General features: G+C 58.3%; 1 protein-coding gene and 1 long non-coding RNA gene across 6 annotated transcripts; one reads left to right on the top strand and one right to left on the bottom strand.

The window, feature by feature from the left end:
• The first annotated feature begins 1,180 nt into the window (after nucleotides 1-1,180).
• On the top strand, nucleotides 1,181-3,818 carry LOC143693068 (uncharacterized). Of its 2 annotated transcripts, XR_013180553.1 has the most exons (5): nucleotides 1,181-1,782; nucleotides 1,872-2,027; nucleotides 2,098-2,426; nucleotides 2,866-3,272; nucleotides 3,518-3,818. It is a non-coding gene; the product is annotated as an uncharacterized LOC143693068 (long non-coding RNA). The 2 variants fall into 2 exon arrangements; XR_013180552.1 differs by lacking the exons at nucleotides 2,098-2,426; nucleotides 3,518-3,818 and having other exon boundaries at nucleotides 1,872-1,958; nucleotides 2,866-3,511.
• LOC143693067 (uncharacterized) lies at nucleotides 3,767-19,771 on the bottom strand. 4 transcript variants are annotated; one of them, XM_077173111.1, is made up of 9 exons: nucleotides 19,519-19,748; nucleotides 17,562-17,695; nucleotides 17,405-17,452; nucleotides 16,032-16,227; nucleotides 15,464-15,890; nucleotides 14,214-14,366; nucleotides 8,984-9,071; nucleotides 7,736-7,823; nucleotides 3,767-4,973 (listed from the first exon to the last, which is right to left on the bottom strand). In XM_077173111.1, exons 1-9 carry the CDS (start codon nucleotides 19,651-19,653, stop codon nucleotides 4,605-4,607), a joined length of 1,638 nt encoding a protein of 545 aa, XP_077029226.1. In that variant the 5' UTR covers nucleotides 19,654-19,748; the 3' UTR covers nucleotides 3,767-4,604. The 4 variants fall into 4 exon arrangements, with proteins under 4 accessions (XP_077029226.1, XP_077029228.1, XP_077029227.1 ...); XM_077173114.1 differs by lacking the exon at nucleotides 3,767-4,973 and adding an exon at nucleotides 6,174-6,272 and having other exon boundaries at nucleotides 19,519-19,771; XM_077173113.1 differs by lacking the exon at nucleotides 14,214-14,366 and having other exon boundaries at nucleotides 19,519-19,750.
• Between the last annotated feature and the right edge of the window lie 585 nt (nucleotides 19,772-20,356).

The following is a 20,356-nucleotide window of genomic DNA, read 5'->3' as shown; positions in this document are numbered from 1 at the left end:
GACAGCGATGGGGACAGCGATGGGGACAGCGGCGGCGAGGAGGAGTGGATGTGACACGGCCACCCCCGGGAGGATACGGACCCGATGTCACCTCCTCAGTGACACAGACCTGATGTCACCCCCCTCCATCGGTGACATGGACCCCAGGAGTGACACGGACCCAATGTCACCCCCTCCATCGGTGATAAAAACTCGATGTCACCCCCCTCCATCAGTGACAAAGACTCGATGTCACCACCCATTGGTGACATGGACCCTGGGAGTGACACGGACCCGATGTCACCTCCTCCATCGGTGACAAAGACTCGATGTCACCCCTCCATTGGTGACATGGACCCTGGAGGTGACATGGACCTGATGTCACCCCTCCATTGGTGACATGGACCCTGGAGGTGACATGGACCTGATGTCACCCCTCCATTGGTGACATGGATCCTGGGAGTGACACGGACCCGATGTCACCCCCTCCATCGGTGACAAAGACTCGATGTCACCCCCCATTGGTGACAAGGACCCCATGGGTGACACGGCCACCCTGGAGGTGAGATGGACCCAATGTCACCTCCTCAGTGACAAAGACTCAATGTCACCCCCCATTGGTGACATGGACTCCATGAGTGACACAGACCCGATGTCACCTTCCTCCATCGGTGACAAAGACTCGATGTCACCCCCTCAGTGACACAGACCCGATGTCACCCCTCCATTGGTGACATGGACCCTGGGAGTGACACAGACCCGATGTCACCCCCCTCAGTGACACAGACCTGATGTCACCTCCTCCATCGGTGACAAAGACTCGATGTCACCCCCCCATTGGTGACAAGGACTCCATGGGTGACACGGACCCGATGTCACCCCCTCCATTGGTGACATGGACCCTGGAGGTGACATGGACCCGATGTCACACCTCCATTGGTGACAAAGACTCCATGGGTGACACAGACCTGATGTCACCTCCTCAGTGACAAAGACTCAATGTCACCCCTCCATTGGTGACATGGACCCCAGGGGTGACACAGACCCGATGTCACCCCCTCAGTGACACAGACCCGATGTCACCCCCTCAGTGAGAAGGACCTGATGTCACCCCCCATTGGTGACATGGACCCTGGGAGTGACACAGACCCGATGTCACCCCCTCCATCGGTGACAAAGACTCAATGTCACCTCCTCCATTGGTGACAAGGACCCCATGGGTGACACGGCCACCCTGGAGGTGACATGGACCCAATGTCACCTCCTCCATTGGTGACAAAGACTCGATGTCTCCTCCCTTTGGTGACATGGACCCCGGGAGTGACACGGACCCGATGTCACCCCCCCAGTGACAAATACTCAGTGTCACCCCCCCCACCAGTGACAGGGCCCCGATGTCCCCTCCCTGTCACTGGTGACAAGGACCTGACGGGTGGCACGGCCTCAGTGTCCCCTCCCCGTCACCGGTGACAGGGAGGGGACAGGGAGGGGACACCGAGTCCCTGTCACTGGTGACACCCTGACGTCACCTCCCTGGCACTGGTGACAAGGACCTGACGGGTGGCACGAGCTCAGTGTCCCCTCCCTGTCCCTGTCCCTGTCCCCTGTTCCTGTCCCTGCTGGGCCCTGGTGACACACAGGTGACATGGAGGTGACACAGGGGTGACACAGGGGTGACACAGTGGTCACACGGTGCCAGGTGTCCCCTTGTCCTGTCCCTGTCCCTGTCCCTGGTGACACACTGGTGACACTCTGGTGACACTCTGGTGACACTCTGGTGACACAGAGGTCACTCGGTGCCAGGTGTCCCCCTTGTCCTGTCCCTGTCCCTGTCCCTGTCCCTGGTGACACTCTGGTGACACTCTGGTGACACAGAAGTCACTCGGTGCCAGGTGTCCCTGTCCCTGTCCCTGTCCCTGTCCCTGTCCCTGGTGACACTCTGGTGACACTCTGGTGACACAGGGGTCACACGGTGCCAGGTGTCCCTGTCCCTGTCCCTGGGGACACTCTGGTGACACTCTGGTGACACAGAGGTCACTCGGTGCCAGGTGTCCCCTGTCCCTGTCCCTGGGGACACTCTGGTGACACTCTGGTGACACAGGGGTCACACGGTGCCAGGTGTCCCCTGTCCCTGTCCCTGTCCCTGTCCCTGGTGACACACTGGTGACACTCTGGTGACACAGGGGTCACACGGTGCCAGGTGTCCCTGTCCCTGTCCCTGGTGACACTCTGGTGACACTCTGGTGACACTCTGGTGACACAGAGGTCACTCGGTGCCAGGTGTCCCTGTCCCTGTCCCTGTCCCTGGTGACACACTGGTGACACTCTGGTGACACTCTGGTGACACAGAGGTCACTCGGTGCCAGGTGTCCCTGTCCCTGTCCCTGTCCCTGTCCCTGGTGACACACTGGTGACACTCTGGTGACACAGAGGTCACTCGGTGCCAGGTGTCCCTGTCCCTGTCCCTGTCCCTGTCCCTGGGGACACTCTGGTGACACTCTGGTGACACACTGGTGACACACTGGTGACACTCTGGTGACACTCTGGTGACACAGAGGTCACTCGGTGCCAGGTGTCCCCCTTGTCCTGTCCCTGTCCCTGTCCCTGTCCCTGTCCCTGGTGACACTCTGGTGACACACTGGTGACACCTCTGGTGACACTCTGGTGACACTCTGGTGACACAGAGGTCACTCGGTGCCAGGTGTCCCCTTGTCCTGTCCCTGTCCCTGTCCCTGTCCCTGTCCCTGGTGACACTCTGGTGACACTCTGGTGACACTCTGGTGACACAGAGGTCACTCGGTGCCAGGTGTCCCTGTCCCTGTCCCTGGTGACACACTGGTGACACTCTGGTGACACTCTGGTGACACAGTGGTCACTCGGTGCCAGGTGTCCCCACCCAGGCCCAGCTGGGGGTTCCTGATAAGCCTTATCAGCCCCTCCCCCACCCAGCCCCAGCCCAGCCCCAGCCTGGGGCCACCCCTGCAGGGCCCCAATGTCCCCAAAATGTCCCCAAAGTGTCCCCAGCTCCCGTCCCAGTGCTCCCAGTGTCCCCAGAATGTCCCCAGCTCCTGTCCCAGTGCTCCCAGTGTCCCCAGAATGTCCCCAGCTCCCGTCCCAGTGCTCTCAGAGTGCTCCCAGTGTCCCCAAAATGTCCCCAAGTCCTGTCCCAGTGCTCCCAGTGTCCCCAAAAGGTCCCCAGAGTGTCCTCAGTTCCTGTCCCAGTGCTCCCAGTTACCCCCCAGTGTCCCCAGTGTCCTCCCAATGTCCCCAAAGTGTCCCCAAAATGTCCCCAGGTCCTGTCCCAGTGCTCCCAGTGTCCCCAAAATGTCCCCAGAGTGTCCCCAGGCTCTGGTCCCAGTGCTCCCAGTGCTCCAGTTTACCCCCCAGTGTCCCCACTGTCCTCCCAATGTCCCCAAAGTGTCCCAGAGTGTCCCCAGGTCCTGTCCCAGTTTCACCAGTGCTCCCAGTGTCCCCAATGTCCCCACAGTGTCCCCAGTGCCCCTGCAGTGCCCCCAAAATGTCCCCAAAATGTCCCCAGAGTGTCCCCAGTTCCTGTCCCAGTGCTCCCAGTGCTCCCAGTTACCCCCCAGTGTGTCCCCAATCCCTCCCAGTGTCCCCCCAGTCCCCCCCAGTTCCCTCCCAGTCCATCCCAATCCCTCCCAGTTTAACCCAACCCCCTCCCAGTTGCTCCCAGTGTCCATCCCAGTCCCTCCCAGTCCCTCCCAGTCCCTCCCAGTCCATCCCAGTCCATCCCAGTCCCTCCCAGTCCCCCCCAGTTTGGCCGTGCTGGGTCCCAGGGTCACCTTTATTGTACAAAATCATTAAAAAGCCCCAAACCAGCCCCAATTCCGCGTCCCCTCTGCCGTGACGTCACCGCCCCGTGCGTGACGTCATCGCGTCAACGCGTCCCCGTGTGATGATGTCATCGCGCTGTGTGACATCATCGTGTCACGTGTCCCCCTGTGATGACATCGCTGCGCCCCCCGTGTGACGTCACAGTGTCACGTGGGCCCTCTGCGATGACGTCACCGTGTCACGCGTCCCCTTCGTGGTGACGTCATCTGTCCTGTCCGTGTGATGTCACCGCAACGCCATGACGTCATCTGCCCCCTCAGTGTGACGTCACCGCGACGCGTCCCTTTTCCGTGATGTCACCGTGACGTGTCCGCTCTGTGATGACGTCATAGTTCCCATCTGTGATGTCACTGGCTCTGTGTGACGTCATACTTCGAACAAAACCCCTCCATCGTGACGTCATCCGACCCTTCCGTGTGACGTCACGGCAACGCATCCCCTCCTTGATGACGTCACCGTTCCTGGGTGTGACGTCACTGCAGCGCGTCCCCTCCGCGATGACGTCACCGTTCTCCTGCGTGACGTCACCGTGTTGCACCCCCTCCGTCGTGATGTCATCTGTCCCTTCCGTGTGACGTCACCGAGCCGCCTCCCCCCCGCGATGACGTCACCGTGCCCGCCTGTGACGTCACCACCAATTCCCTTGCTCGATGACGTCACCCATCATTTCCACGTGACGTCATCCCACACGCCGTGACGTCATCGCCGACGCACGTCCCCCTCCGTGATGACGTCACCGTTTCCCGTCGCCGTGACGTCACCCGCTCTCCTCAGGAGCAGATGACGTAATGCGGGGCGTGCCCCGCCCACTTCTGCTCCGCCCCTTTGGTGGGCGGGGGCCAGGTTGGCGTAGGGGGCGTGTCCGGGCTGGCGGGGGGGAGGGGCAGAGCAGGGCGGAGCCGGGGTCGAACAGGGTGTACTCGAAACTGGGCGAGGGGGAGGGGCCTGCGGGGGGGGCGGGGCCTTGGGGAGGGCTCTCGGGGAGGGGGAGGGGCGGCTCCGGAGAAGGGGGCGGGGCCGCCGCAGCCCCTCCCCCCCCCACCCCCACCTCCTCCACCGCGTCCTCGAGCTCCGGAGGGGGAGGGGAGGGGGGGGCGGGGGGGGGCGCAGGGAGAGCCCGGGCCCTGGCACAGCCACAGCTGGGGAGGGATAGGGGGAAATATGGGTTAGAGAGCCCCGAAATGGACCCCAAAATCACCCAAAATATCCCCTAAATACACCCAAAATATCCCCAAAATATCCCCGAAATATCCCCTAAATATCCCCAAAATACACCCAAAATATCCCCTAAATATACTGAAAATATCCCTGAAATATCCACAAAATATCCACAAAAATATCCCCGAAATATCCCTAAAATATCCCCGAAATATACTGAAAATATCCCTAAAATATTCCCCAAAATATCCCCTAAAATGTCCCCTAAATGTCCCCTATATGTCCCCAAAATATCCCCAAAATATCCCCAAAATCCCAGGGAGAGCCCGGGCCTGGCACAGCCACAGCTGGGGAGGGATAGGGGGGAAAATGGGTTAGAGAGCCCCGAAATGGACCCCAAAATCACCTAAAATTTCCCCAAAATACACCCAAAATATCGCCTAAGTATACTGAAAATATCCCTGAAATATCCCCAACAATATCCCCAAAATATCCCGAAATATCCCCAAAATACACCCAAAATATCCCTAAATATACTGAAAATATCCCTGAAATAGCCACAAAAATATCCCTAAATATCCACAAAATATCACAAAAATATCCCAAAAATATCCCCAAAATCCCAGGGAGAGCCCTGGCACAGCCACAGCTGGGGAGGGGGAAAATGGGTTAGAGACCCCCAAATGGACCCTAAAATCACCTAAAATGTCCCCTAAATATCCCCTAAATATACTGAAAATATCCCCTAAATATCCCCTAAATATACTAAAAATATCCCTAAAATATTCCCCAAAATATCCCCAGAATATCCCCAAAAATGTCCCCAGAATATCCCCTAAAATATACTAAAAATATTCCCCAGAATATCCCCAAAATGTCCCCAGAATATCCCCAAAATCCCAGGGAGAGCCCGGGCCCTGGCACAGCCACAGCTGGGGAGGGGGAAAATGGGTTAGAGAGCCCCGAAACGGACCCCAAAATCACCCAAAAATGTCCCCAAAATGTCCCCTAAATACACCCAAAATATCCCCAAAATATCCCCGAAATATCCCCTAAATACACCCAAAATATCCCCTAAATATACTGAAAATATCCCTGAAATATCCACAAAATATCCCCAAAATATCCCTAAAATATCCAGAAATATACTGAAAATATCCCTAAAATATTCCCCAAAATATCCCCTAAAATGTCCCCTAAATGTCCCCTATATGTCCCCAAAATATCCCCAAAATATCCCCAAAATCCCAGGGAGAGCCCGGGCCCTGGCACAGCCACAGCTGGGGAGGGGGAAAATGGGTTAGAGACCCCCGAAACGGACCCTAAAATCACCCAAAATATACTGAAAATATCCCTGAAATATCCACAAAATATCCCCCTAAATATCCCAAAAATATCCCCGAAATATACTGAAAATATCCCTGAAATATTCCTCAAAATATTCCCTAAATGTCCCCTAAATATCCCAAAAATATCCCCTAAAATATCCCCTAAATATACCCCAAATATCCTGTAAAATATCCCCAAAATATACCTAAATATCCCCTATATATACCCCAAATATCCCTCATATATCCTGTAAAATACCCCAAAATATCCCCAAAAATATCCCCTAAATGTTCCCAAAATATCCCCTAAAATATAAAAAAAAAAATCCCCTAAAATGTCCCCTAAATATCCCCTAAATATACCCCAAATATCCTGTAAAATATCCCGTAAATGTCCCCAAAATATCCCCTAAATTCCCCTAAAATATCCCAAAAATATCCCAAAAATATCCCCGAAATCCAGGGAGAGCCCGAGCCCTGGCACACAGCCACAGCTGGGGAGGAATAGGGGGGAAAATGGGTTAGAGACCCCCAAAACCAGCCCAAAATACCCCAAAATTATCCCCAGAATATCCCCTAAATATCCCCAAAATATCCCTAAAATATTCCCCAAAATATCCCCTAAAATATCCTAAAAATATCCCTTAAATATACCCCAAATATCCTGTAAAATATCCCCTAAATGTCCCCAAAATATCCCCTAAATTCCCCCTAAAATATCCCAAAAATATCCCTAAAATATTCCCCAAAATATCCCTAAAATATCCTAAAAATATCCCCTAAATATACCCCAAATATCCTGTAAAATATCCCCAAAATATCCACAAAAGATCCCCTAAAATATCCCAAAAATATCCCCTTAAACATCCCCCAAATACCCCTAAAAATTTCCCCAAAAACCCCAAATCCCCCCCAAAACCCCAAATCCCAAAAACCCCAAACCCCAACAACCCCAAAACCCCAAAACCCCAGTCCCTAAAACCCCAATCCCCAAAATCCCAAACCCAAAAAACCCTCAACCCCCCAAAACCCCACAAAAACCCCACAAACCCCCCAAAAAACCAAAAGACCCCAAAACCCTAAAATCCCAAAACTCTAAAAACCCCAAAACCCCAAACCTCAAACACCAAAAAACCCAAAACCCCAACCCCCCCCAAAAAAAACCCAAAAAACCCCAAACCCAAAAACCCCAAAATCCCCCAAACCCCCAAAAAACCCCCAAAACTCCCAAGAACCCCAAAACCTCAACCCCCCAAACCCCAAATCTGCAACCCCCAAAACCCCAAAATCCCCAAACCCCCCCACAGAAACCCCAAACCCCAAAACCCCAAAAACCCCAAAAACCCCAAAAAACCCCCAAAAAACCCCAAAAACCCCAAAAAGCCCCAAAAAACCCCAAAAACCCCAAAGCTCACCTGGAAGTTGCCGCCGTAGTTGCTGAAGAGCCCCTCGAACTCGCGCTCGGGGCCCGGCACCGGCGGCCACAGCTTGGCCCGGAGCGTCCTGGGGGCACCCCAAAACCCCATAGGGCACCCCAAAACACGATAGGGACCCCATAGACCCCATAGAGACCCCACAGAACCCATAGGGACCCCAAAATCCTACAGAGAACCCCCAGAATCCTCCAGAGATCCCAAATCCCCCAAATCCCCCGTGCTCCCATCCACAGCTTGGCCCGGAGCGTCCTGGGGGGACCCCAAAACCCCATAGGGCACCCCAAAACACGATAGGGCACCCCAAAACACGATAGGGCATCCCAGACCCCATAGGGACCCCACAGACCCCATAGGGACCCCACAGAACCCATAGAGACCCCACAGAACCCCAAAATCCTACAGAGACCCAAATCCCCCCATGCTCCCATCCACAGCTGGGCCCGGAGCATCCTGGGGGGACCCCAAAATCCCATAGGGCACCCCAAAACTCCATAGGGCACCCCAAAACCCCATAGGGACCCCCCAGACCCCAAAGGGACCCCACAGAACCCATAGAGACCCCAAAATCCTACAGAGACCCCAAATCCCCCCAGTACCGGCAGTGTCCCAGTCCCTCCCAGTTCCCTCCCAGTCCCCCCCAGTCCCATTCCCAGTCCCTCCCAGTCCCCCCAGTACCGGCGGTGTCCCAGCAGTCCCAGTGCTCCCAGTCCCCCCCAGTCCATCCCAGTGCTCCCAGTCCCTCCCAGTCCCCCCCAGTCCCCCCCAGTCCCTCCCAGTCCCCCCCAGTTCCATTCCCAGTCCCCCCCAGTCCCTCCCAGTCCCTCCCAGTCCCTCCCAGTCCATCCCAGTCCCTCCCAGTTCCCTCCCAGTCCCTCCCAGTCCCCCCCAGTCCCCCCCAGTCCCCCCAGTACCGGCGGTGTCCAGCAGTCCCAGTGCTCCCAGTCCATCCCAGTTCCCTCCCAGTGCTCCAGTCCATCCCAGTTCCCTCCCAGTGCTCCCAGTCCCCCCCAGTCCATCCCAGTCCCTCCCAGTCCCCCCAGTACCGGCGGTGTCCCAGCAGTCCCAGTGCTCCCAGTCCCATTCCCAGTCCCTCCCAGTCCATCCCAGTATCCCCAGTTCCATCCCAGTCCCCCCCAGTCTCCCCAGTACCGGCGGTGTCCCAGCAGTCCCAGTCCCCCCCAGTCCCCCCCAGTCCCATTCCCAGTCCCTCCCAGTCCCCCCCAGTACCGGCGGTGTCCCAGCAGTCCCAGTGCTCCCAGTCCCAGCACCAGCAGCACCAGCAGGCAGGAGAGCCCCAAGGTCACCGCGTCCAGCTCTGGGGACACCGGGGGACACGGGGGGGACACGGGGGGACACGGGGGGGACACCGGCTCAGGGACACCCCCAGTGCCTCCCAGTCCCTCCCAGTCCATCCCAGTCCATCCCAGTCTGTCCCAGTTCCTCCCAGTGCCTCCCAGTTCCTCCAGTCCCTCCCAGTTCCTCCCATTGCCCCTGTGTGTCCCCAAGTCCCCTCCATGTTCCTGTGTCCCCTCTGTGTCCTCCCTGTCCTCTCAGTGTCCCCAGAGATCCCCCAGATCCCCTCAGTGTCCCCCTGGGTGTCCCCTGGGTGTCCCCTCAATGTCCCCTCATTGTCCCCTCAATGTCCCCTCACTGCCCCCCGGTGTCCCCTCCCTGTCCCCTCACTGTCCCCCCATTGTCCCCTCATTGTCCCCTTCCCTGTCCCCTCAATGTCCCCTCCCTGTCCCCTCCCTGTCCCCTCACTGTCCTCTCAATCTCCCCTCCCTGTCCCCTCCCTGTCCCCCCATTGTCCCCTCATTGTCCCCCATTGTCCCTCAATGTCCCCTCAATGTCCCTCAATGTCCCCTCTCTGTCCCCTCATTATCCCCTCAATGTCCCCTCCTGTCCCCTCATTGTCCCCTCATTGTCCCCTCACTGTCCCCCCATTGTCCCCTTACTGTCCCCTCAATGTCCCTCAATGTCCCCTCCCTGTCCCCTCAATGTCTCTCAATGTCCCTCAATGTCCCCTCACTGTCCCCTCATTGTCCCCTTACTGTCCCCTCAATGTCCCTCATTGTCCCCTCACTGTCCCCTCATTGTCCCCTCAATGTCCCTCATTGTCCCCTCCCTGTCCCCTCACTGTCCCCCCCATTGTCCCCTCACTGTCCCCCCATTGTCCCCTCAATGTCCCCTCATTGTCCCCTTACTGTCCCCCCATTGTCCCCTGGGTGTCCTCTCAATGTCCCCTCAATGTCCCTCATTGTCCCCTCAATGTCCCCTCCCTGTCCCCTCATTGTCCCTGGGTGTCCCCTCAATGTCCCCTCAATGTCCCTCATTGTCCCCTCACTGTCCCCCCATTGTCCCCTCAATGTCCTCTCCCTGTCCCCTCACTGTCCCCCTCCCTGTCCCCTCACTGTCCCCTCCCTGTCCCCTCAATGTCCCCTCACTGTCCCCTCACTGTCCCCCCATTGTCCCCTCAATGTCCCTCACTGTCCCCTCCCTGTACCTTCACTGTCCCCTCCCTGTCCCCTCCCTGTCCCCACCCTGTCCCCTGCTGTCCCCTCACTGTCCCCTCATTGTCCCCTCAATGTCCCCTCATTGTCCCCCATTGTCCCCTCATTGTCCCCTCACTGTCCCCTCACTGTCCCCTCCCTGTCCCCTCCTGTCCCCCTCCCTGTCCCCCTCGCTGTCCCCCCCCATTGTCCCCCGTTGTCCCTCACCGGGGGGGGTGGTGGCGCTGGCGGGGGGGGACCAGGGGCTCCAGAAGCCGCCGTAGCTGAGCCCATCGGGGCGGGCGCGGGCCCGGACGGAGTAGGGGGTGCTGGCCCTGAGCCCCCCGACCCCCTGCTCGCGCCGCCCCGCCGGGACCCCCCACCTGGGGACAGGGACAGGGGCTCAGGGACCCCCAAAAACCCCAAAAACTGACCCCAAAACCACCAAAAACTGACCCAAACCAGCGGGTAGGGGGTGCTGGCCCTGAGCCCCCCGACCCCCTGCTCGCGCCGCCCCCGCCGGGACCCCCACCTGGGCACAGGAACAGGGGCTCAGGGACCCCAAAAACACCAAAACTGACCCCAAAAACCCCAAAAACCGACCCCAAAAAATAAAAATAAACCCCAAAAAACAACCCCAAACCCGTGAGTAGGGGTGCTGGCCCTGAGCCCCCGACCCCCTGCTCGCGCCGCCCCGCCGGGACCCCCCACCTGGGGACACGGACAGGGGCTCAGGGACCCCAAAAACACCAAAATAACCCCAAAAACCGACCCCAAAACCGACCCAAAAACCGACCCAAAAAACCCCCAAAACCGACCCAAAAACCGACCCAAAAAACCCCTAAAAGGGACCCCAAAAAAAACCCAAAAAGGGACCCCAAAAACCCCCCAAATAACCCCAAAAACCGACCCAAAAAACCCCTAAAAGGGACCCCAAAAACAACCCCAAAAACCCCTAAAAGGGACCCCAAAAACCCCAAAAAACCCCAAAAAGGGACCCCAAAAACCCCCCAAATAACCCCAAAAACCGACCCAAAAAAACCCTTAAAAGGGACCCCAAAAACCGACCCCAAAAACCCCTAAAAGGGACCTCAAAACCGACCCCAAAAACCCCAAAATCCGACCCCAAAAACCCCAAAAAGGGACCCCAAAAACAACCCCAAACCAGCGGGTAGGGGGTGCTGGCCCTGAGCCCCCCGACCCCCTGCTCGCGCCGCCCCGCCGGGACCCCCCACCTGGGGATGGGAAAAGAGGGTCAGGGACCCCAAAAACCCAAAAAATAACCCCAAAAACCCCAAAAACCGACCCCAAAATAACCCCAAAAAACCCCAAAACCCGCCACAAAAAACCCCAAAAAGGGACCCCAAAAACCCGCAAAATAACCCCAAAAACCGACCCAAAAACCGACCCAAAAACCGACCCAAAAAACCCCCAAAAAGGGACCCCAAAAACCCCAAAAAACCCCAAAACCTGACCCAAAAAAACCCAAAAAGGGACCCCAAAAACAACTCCAAAAACGACCCCAAAGACCCCAAAAAGGGACCCAAAAAAACCAAAAAGGGACCCCACAAACCCCCCAAATAACCCCAAAACCGACCCAAAAACCGACCCAAAAAACCCCTAAAAGGGACCCCAAAAACCCCAAAAAAACCCAAAAAGGGACCCAAAAAAACCCCTAAAAGGAACCCCAAAAACCAGACACATTAACCCAAAAACCCCTAAAAGGACCTCAAAAACCGACCCCAAAAACCCCAAAACGAGTGGGTAGGGGGTGCTGGCCCTGAGCCCCCCGACCCCCTGCTCGCGCCGCCCCGCCGGGACCCCCACCTGGGCACGAGAACAGGGGCTCAGGACCCCAAAAACACCAAAAACCGACCCAAAAAACCCCAAAAAGGGACCCCAAAAACCCCAAAAAACCCCAAAACCTGACCCAAAAAAACCCAAAAAGGGACCCCAAAAACCCCAAAAAACCCAAAAAGGGATCCCAAAAACCGACCCAAAAAAACCCCTAAAAGGGACCCTAAAACCGACCCCAAAAACCCCTAAAAGGGACCTCAAAAACCGACCCCAAAAACCCCAAAAAGGGACCCCAAAAACCCCAAAACGAGCGGGTAGGGATGCTGGCCCTGAGCCCCCCGACCCCCTGCTCGCGCCGCCCCGCCAGGACCCCCACCTGGGCACGGGAACAGGGGCTCAGGGACCCCAAAAACACCAAAACTGACCCCAAAAACCCCAAAAATAACCCCAAAAATAACCCCAAAAACCGACCCAAAAAACCCCCAAAACCGACCCAAAAAACCCCAAAAACAACCCCAAAAACCGACCCAAAACCGACCCAAAAAACCCCTAAAAGGGACCCCAAAAACCCCAAAAAACCCCAAAAAGGTACCCCAAAAACCCCCCAAATAACCCCAAAAAACCCCAAAAAGGTACCCCAAAAACCCCCCAAATAACCCCAAAAACCGACCCAAAAAAAAACCCTAAAAGGGACCCCAAAAACCCCAAAATCCGACCCCAAAAACCCCAAAAAGGGACCCCAAAAACCCCAAAACGAGCGGGTAGGGGGTGCTGGCCCTGAGCCCCCCGACCCCCTGCTCGCGCCGCCCCGCCGGGACCCCCACCTGGGGACAGGGACAGGGGCTCAGGGACCCCAAAAACACCAAAACTGACCCCAAAAACCCCAAAAACAACCCAAAAACCGACCCAAAAAACCCCCAAAACGACCCCAAAAACCCCAAAAACAACCCCAAAAACCGACCCCAAAAAACCAGAAAGGGACTCCAAAAAACCGACCCCGAAAACCCCAAAAAACCCCAAAAAACCCCAAAAAAGGGACCCCAAATCTCCCCCAAATGACCCCAAACCCCCTCAGGGCCCCCCTAAATCCCCCTCAGGGGACCCCAAATCTCCCCCAAATGACCCCGAACCCCACCCAAGCGACCCCCAAACCCCACCCAAGGGGCCCCAAATCTCCCCAAATGACCCTAAACCCTCCCAAATCTCCCCCAGAGCTCCCCTAAATTCCCCTCAAGGGACCCCCAAATGCCCCCAAACCCCCCAAATCGCCCCACAGGGCCCCCCTAAATCCCCCTCAGGGGACCCCAAATCTCCCCCAAATGACCCCAAATCTCCCCCAAGGGACCACCAAATCTCCCCCGAATCTCCCCCAAATGACCCCAAACCACACCCCAGGGACCCAAATGACCCCAAACCCCCCCAGGGTTTCCCTAAATCCCCCTCAAGGACCCCAAATCTCCCCCAAATGACCCTAAACCCCCCCAAATCTCCCCCAGGGCTCCCCTAAATTCCCCTCAAGGGACCCCAAATCTCCTACAAATGACCCCAAACCCCACCCCAGGGCCCCCAAACCTCCCTCGGGGACCCCAAACCCCCCCAAATCGCCCCCCAGACCCTCCCAGCCCCCCTAAATCCCCCTCAAGGGACCCCAAATGACCCCAAATCTCCCCCAAATGACCCCAAACCCCACCCAAGGGACCCCTAAACCTCCCTCAGGGCCCCCCTAAACCCCCCTCAGGGGACCCCAAATCTCCCCCAAATGACCCAAACCCCACCCAAGGGACCTCGAACCCCACCCAAGTGACCCCAAACCTCACCCAAGGGACCCCGAATCTCCCCCAAATGACCCAAACCCCACCCCAGGGACCCCAAATCTCCCCCAAATGACCCCAAACCCCCCCAAATAGCCCCCCAGACCCCCCCATTCCCCCCAGGGCCCCCCTAAATCCCCCTCAAGGGACCCCAAATGACCCCAAATCTCCCCCAAATGACCCCAAATGGACCCCAAATCTCCCCCAAACCTCCCCAAATCTCCCCCGAATCTCCCCCAAATGACCCCAAACCACACCCCAGGGACCCCAAATGACCCCAAAACCTCCCCCAAACGCCCCCAATCCCCCCGAATCGCCCCCATTGCCCCCATTCCCCCCATTGCCCCCATTCCCGCTCACCGTTTTCGGGGGGTCCCCCCGGGGCGCTCAGCGCCAGCTCGAACACGAGGCTGGAGTGCAGGTAGGGCCCGGGGGGGGGCGCCCAGCGCACGCACAGCTCCCCCCGCGCCCCCCCCGCCGACACCGACACGTTCTGGGGGGGCCCCGGCAGCACTGGGGGGGGGCAGAGGTCAGGGGGGGCACCCCAAAAAATCCCAGAGCGATAGGAGCCCCCAAACCCCAAAAATCCCGAATTTACCCCAAAAAATCCCAAATTTACCCCCAAAAATCACCCCAAAAAATCCACCCAAAACCCCCCAAATTCACCCCCCGCCGACACCGACACGTTCTGGGGGGGCCCCGGCAGCACTGGGGGGGGCAGAGGGTCAGGGGGGCACCCCAAAAAATCCCCAAAGCGATAGGAGCCCAAAACCCCCAAAAAATCCCGAATTTACCCCAAAATTCCCCAAATTTACCCCAAAAATCCCCCCCCCAACTGACACCGACACGTTCTGGGGGGGCCCCGGCAGCACTGGGGGGGGGGGGGCAGAGGGTCAGGGGGGGCACCCCAAAAAATCCCCAAAGCGATAGGAGCCCCCAAAACCCCAAAAATCCCGAATTTACCCCCAAAAAAATCCCAAATTTACCCCCAAAAAATCCCAAATTTACCCCAAAAATCCACCCAAAACCCCCCAAATCTCCCCAAATTGCCCCCCAAAATCCCCTGAAAATCCCCGCAAATCCCCCAAAAATCCCCCCAAAATCCCTCCCAAATTCCCTCTAGGACCCCTCCCAAAGATCTGACCCACACAAAATCCCCCAAATCCCCTGAAAATCCCCCAAACCTCCCAAAATCCCCTGAAAATCTCCCCAAATCTCCCCAAATTGCCCCCAAATCCCCAAATCCTCCCAAAATCCCCCCCTCAACCTCCCAAAATCCCCTGAAAATCCCCCCCAAATCCCCTCAAATTGCCCCCAAATCCCTCCCAAATCGCCCCCAAATTGTCCCCAAATCCCCCCAAGCCGCCCCAAATCTCTCCAATTCTCCCTAAATCCCCCAAAAATCCCCTGAAAATCCCCCCAAATCCCCCAAAGTCCCCTGAAAATCCCCCCAAAATCCCCTGAAAATCCCCCCCAAATCTTCCCAAGCCCTCCCAAAGTCCCCTGAAGATCCCCCCCAAATGCCCCCAAATTGCCCCCAAACCTCCCAAAATCCCCCCAAATCCCCAAAATCCCCCCAAAATCCCCCAATCCCCCCAAATCCCCCGTACCCAGCTGGTCGATGAAGATGGTTCGCTGGAACAGGGGGGTCTCGGGGGGGGTCTCAGAGGTTTTGGGGGGTCCTTGGGTGGTCCCGATGGTCTCGGGGGGTTCCTGGGTACTTTTGGGGGGGGTCCCGGGGGGTCCCTGGGTGGTTTTGGGGGGGGTCCCGGGGGGTTCCTCACTGGTTTTGGGGGGGGTCCCTGGGGGTCCCTGGGGGGTTTTAGGGGGTTTCTCTGGGGGTCTCTCAGTGGTTTTGGGGGTGGTCCCGGGGGGTTCCTCGCTGGTTTTGGGGGGGGTCCCTGGGGGTCCCTGGGTGGTTTTGGGAGGGGTCTCTGGGGGTCTCTCACTGGTTTTGGGGGGTTTCTCTGGGGGTCTCTCAGCAGTTTTGGGGGTGGTTCCTGGGGGTCTCTCTGGGGGTCCCTCGCTGGTTTCGGGGTGGTTCCCGGGGGTCCCGTGCGGTTTTGGGGGTGGCTCCCGGGGGTCCCCGTGCGGTTTCGGGGGGGGTCCCTGGGGGTCTCTCCGGGGGTCCCTGGGTGGTCCCTGGGGGTCTCTCTGGGGGTCCCTCGCTGGTTTCAGGGTGGCTCCCGGGGGTCTCTCCGGGGGTCCCCGTGCAGTTCCGGGGGGGGTCCCCGGCAGCAGGCGCAGCTCCAGGGGCACGAAGGTGACGGTGGCGGCCGCGGGCAGCGAGCACCAGAAACGGGAACGGGGCCCCCCCGGCGACAGCGGGGACAGCGCGGTGGCACTGAGGGGACACGGCTGCCATGGGTCCTGCCTGTGAGAGGACAAAGGGCAAAGGGTAAAGGTCAGCATGGGGTGACTCAGAGTCAGTCACTGAGGGGGACACTCCTGCCATGGGTCCTGCCTGAGAGGGGACACAAAGGGCAAAGGTCAGCATGGGGTCACTCAGGGGTCACCCACAGCGGGGACAGCGCGGTGGCACTGAGGGGACACGGCTGCCATGGGTCCTGCCTGTGAGGGGACACAAAGGGCAAAGGGCAAAGGGTCAGCATGGGGTCACTCAGGGGTCACTCAGGGTCAGTCACTGAGGGGACACGGCTGCCATGGGTCCTGCCTGTGAGAGGGGGGACACAAAGGGCAAAGGTCAGCATGGGGTCACTCAGGGTCACTCAGGGTCAGTCACTGAGGGGACACGGCTGCCACGGGTCCTGCCTGTGAACAAAGGGCAAAGGGCAAAGGTCAGCATGGGGTCACTCAGGGTCAGTCACTGAGGGGACACGGCTGCCATGGGTCCTGCCTGTGAGGGGACACAGAGGTCAGGGGTCAGTCAGGTTCAGCCTGGGGTCACCCAGGGGTCACCCACACCGGGGACAGCGCGGTGGCACTGAGGGGACACGGCTGCCATGGGTCCGGCCTGTGAGGGGACACAAAGGTCAGGGGTCAGCATGGGGTCACTCAGGGTCACTCAGGGGTCACTTGTGTCAGTCAGGGGCCACTCATTGGTCACTCAGGGTCAGTCAAGGTCAGTCAGGGGTCACTCGGGTCACTCAGGGTCACCTCAGGGATCACTCCTTGGTCACTCAGGGTCACCCAGGGGTACTCATTGGTCACTCAGGGTCACTTGGGGTCACTGAGGGGTCACTGAGGGGTCACTGAGGGGTCAGAGGTCACTCACTCCAGCCGATATTCCAGCCGGTATCTCCATGGCTCCGCAGGGCCGCGGCTGTCCCAGAAGCAGGGACAGGGACAGGGGGTCAGTAAGGGTCACTGAGGGGTCACTGAGGGGTCAGTGAGGGGTCACTGAGGGGTCACTGAGGGGTCAGAGGTCACTCAGGGTCACTCACTCCAGCCGATATTCCAGTCTGTATCTCCACGGCTCCGCAGGCCCGGGGCTGTCCCAGAAGCAGGGACAGGGACAGGGGGGTCAGGGGTCACTGAGGGGTCAGTCAGGGGTCACTGAGGGGGTCACTGAGGGGTCAGAGGTCACTCACTCCAGCCGATATTCCAGCCTGTATCTCCATGGCTCCGCAGGCCCGGGGCTGTCCCAGAAGCAGGGACAGGGACAGGGGGTCAGGGGTCACTGAGGGGTCACTGAGGGGTCACTGAGGGGTCACTGAGGGGTCAGTGAAGGGGTCAGAGGTCACTCACTCCAGCCGATATTCCAGTCTGTATCTGTTTGGCTCTGCAGGCCCGGGGCTGTCCCAGAAGCAGCTCAGCTCCTGCAGCGTCCGCGTGAAGCAGTGGGGGGGGGTGCGGGTGGTCCGAGCGCTGCACGATGGACACTGCGGGGACACGGGGTCACACGGGGTCACACGGGGTCACACGGGGTCACACGGGGTCACACAGGGTCACACAGGGTCACACAGGGGTCACACGGGGGTCAGGGGTCACACAGGGGTCACACGGGGGTCAGGGGTCACACAGGGGTCACACAGGGGTCACACGGGGTCACACAGGGGTCACAGGGGTCACACGGGGGTCACCAGGGGTCACACAGGGGTCACAGGGGATACAGGGGTCACACAGGGGTCTCTCAGGGGTCAATCTGGGGTCACACAGGGGTCAGTCTGGGGTTACACGGGGGTCACACAGGGGTCACATGGGGGTCACACAGGGGTCACACACGGGGGTCACAGGGGTCACACGGGGTCACACAGGGGTCACACAGGGTCACACAGGGGTCACATGGGGGTCACACGGGGTCTCTCAGGGGTCACCAGGGGTCAGTCCGGGTCATCCGGGGGTCACCCATGGGTCCCTCTGGGGTCACTCTGGGGTCACAGGGGTCACCCAGGGGTCAGTCTGGGATCACCCGGGGTCACCCAGGGGTCAGTCTGAGGTCACAGGGGTCAGAGGTCACCCAGGGGTCAGTCCGGGGTCACTCAGGGGTCACGAACACTGGGGACAGGGGGGGACACACGAGGAATTTCACCCCCCACAAACTCCCCAAAAACTCCCAAAAATCTCCCAAAATCCCCCCCAAACCACCCCCAAAAACTTCCCCTGAACCCCCCAAAATTCCCTCCTAAAATCCCCTCTCTCCACCACCCCAAAAACCCCAAAATCTCCCAAATTCCTCCAAAACTCCCCAAAACTCCCTAACCTCCCAAAATCCCCCCAAAATCCCCCCAAAATCCCCCAAAACTCCCCCCCTAAACCCTTCCCAAACCCCTCCTGAGCGCCCCAAAACTCCCAAACCGCTTCAGAACTCCCCCAAATTCTCCAAAACCCCCCAAAATCCCCCAAAGCTCTCCCAACAGCCTCCAAAACTCCCCCAAATCCCCCCAAAATCTCCACCCCAAATCCCCCTGAAATTCCCCCAATCCCCCCAAAATCCCCCCGAAATCTCCCCCAAAATGCCCCCAAATCCCCCTCAAATCCCCCCAATCCCCAAAATTCCACCCAAAATTTCCCAGAATCCCCCAAGTCCCCCCCAAAATCCCCCTCAAATTCCCCCCAAACCCTCAAATTCCCCCAAAATCCCTCCCAAATTCCCCAATCTTCCCCAAATTCCCCAAAATCCTCCCCAAAATCCCTCAAAAATCTCCCCCAAAATCCCCTCAAATTCCCCCAATCGCCCCCCAAATCCCCCCCAAACCCTCAATTCCCCAAATCTTCCCCAAATTTCCCAAAATCCCCCCCAAGTTTCCCCCAAATCCCCCCCAAATCCCCCCAAATTCCCCCCAAATCCTCCCCAAAATCCCCCTAAATTCCCCCCAAAATCCCTCTCAAATTCCCCCCCAAATCCCCCCAAAATCCCCCCAATCCCCCCAAAATCCCCCAAATTCACCCAAATCCCCCTCAAATCCCCCCCTAAAATCCCCCCAACCTAACCCTAACCCCCAAACCCCCCCAAATTCCCCTCCAAATTCCCCCCAAAATGCCCCCAAACCCCCCCAAATCCACCCCAATCCCCCTCAAATCCCCCCAAAATGCCCAAATCCCCCCCAAATCCCCCAAAGTTTCCCCCAAATCCCCCCAAAATCCCCCAAATCCCCCCAATTATCCCCAAATCCCCCCCAAATCCCCCCAAAATGCCCAAAATCCCCAAAATCTCCCCCAAATCCCCCCCAAACCCCCCCATTTCCCCCCCTTTCCCCTTTACCTTCCTCCTCCTCCAGTTCCGGGGGGTCTCGGATCCCCCCGGGCCCCCCCTCGGGCCCCCCCGGTTTTGGGGGAGCCCCCCCGGGATCGCCCCCAGGATCCCCCCCAGGAGCAGCAGCGCCCCCGGCCCCGCCATGGGGGATTCGGGCCCTTTTTGGGGCTTTTTTGGGGCTTTTTGGGCTTTTTTGGGGTTTGTTTTTTTTGGGGGCCGGGCGGTTTTTGGGGGGGCCCCTCCCCTCCCCCCCCCTCCCCCTCCCAGGGCGGGGCTGGGCTGGGGGAGGGAGATAAGGGAGGGGGAGGGGCGAGATAAGGAGGGAGGGGATTTGGGAACTCCCCAAAAAAATAAAACCCTCCAGGATCACCCCAAAAAACACAACAACAACTCCGGATCCCCAAAAATCCCCCCGGGATCCCCCAAAAATCCCCCCAAAAAAATACCCGGGACACCCCAAAAACTCCTCCAGGACCCCCCAAAAAACAACTCCGGGATCCCCCAAAAATCCCCTCCAGGACCCCCCAAAAATTCTCACGGGACCCCAAAAAAACTCCCCAGGGACCCCCCCTAAAAAACAACTCAGGGATCCCCCAAAAACTCACCCGGGATCCCCCCAAAAACTCATCCGGGACCCCCCAAAAAACCCCCAGGGACCACCCAAAAATCCCCCCAAAAAAATACCCGGACACCCCAAAAACTCCTCCAGGACCCCCCAACCCACCCCAAAAAAACAACTCCGGATCCCCTAAAAATCCCCCCGGACCACCCAAAAATTCTCACGGGACCCCAAAAAAACTCCCCAGGGACCCCCCCTAAAAAACCCGACCGGGAACCCCAAAAAAAA

The sequence above is a fragment of the Agelaius phoeniceus genome, unplaced genomic scaffold, assembly GCF_051311805.1.
Source record: "Agelaius phoeniceus isolate bAgePho1 unplaced genomic scaffold, bAgePho1.hap1 Scaffold_118, whole genome shotgun sequence".
Lineage (NCBI taxonomy): Eukaryota > Metazoa > Chordata > Aves > Passeriformes > Icteridae > Agelaius > Agelaius phoeniceus.
The sequence above is the reverse complement of the archived record's forward strand: the minus strand, read 5'-3'. Positions and strand labels throughout refer to the sequence as shown.

Bases quoted from the DNA above. Each gene is read 5' to 3' on its own strand.
- LOC143693067 (XM_077173111.1), bottom strand. From the start codon at position 19,653: ATGGCGGGGCCGGGGGCGCTGCTGCTCCTGGGGGGGATCCTGGGGGCG. The intron at 17,696-19,518 runs GTAAAGGGGAAA...GTGTCCCCGCAG, and splicing joins GGAACTGGAGGAGGAGGAAG to TGTCCATCGTGCAGCGCTCG. The intron at 9,072-14,213 runs GTGAGCGGGAAT...CGGTGTCCCCAG, and splicing joins GGGGGGACCCCCCGAAAACG to AGCTGGACGCGGTGACCTTG.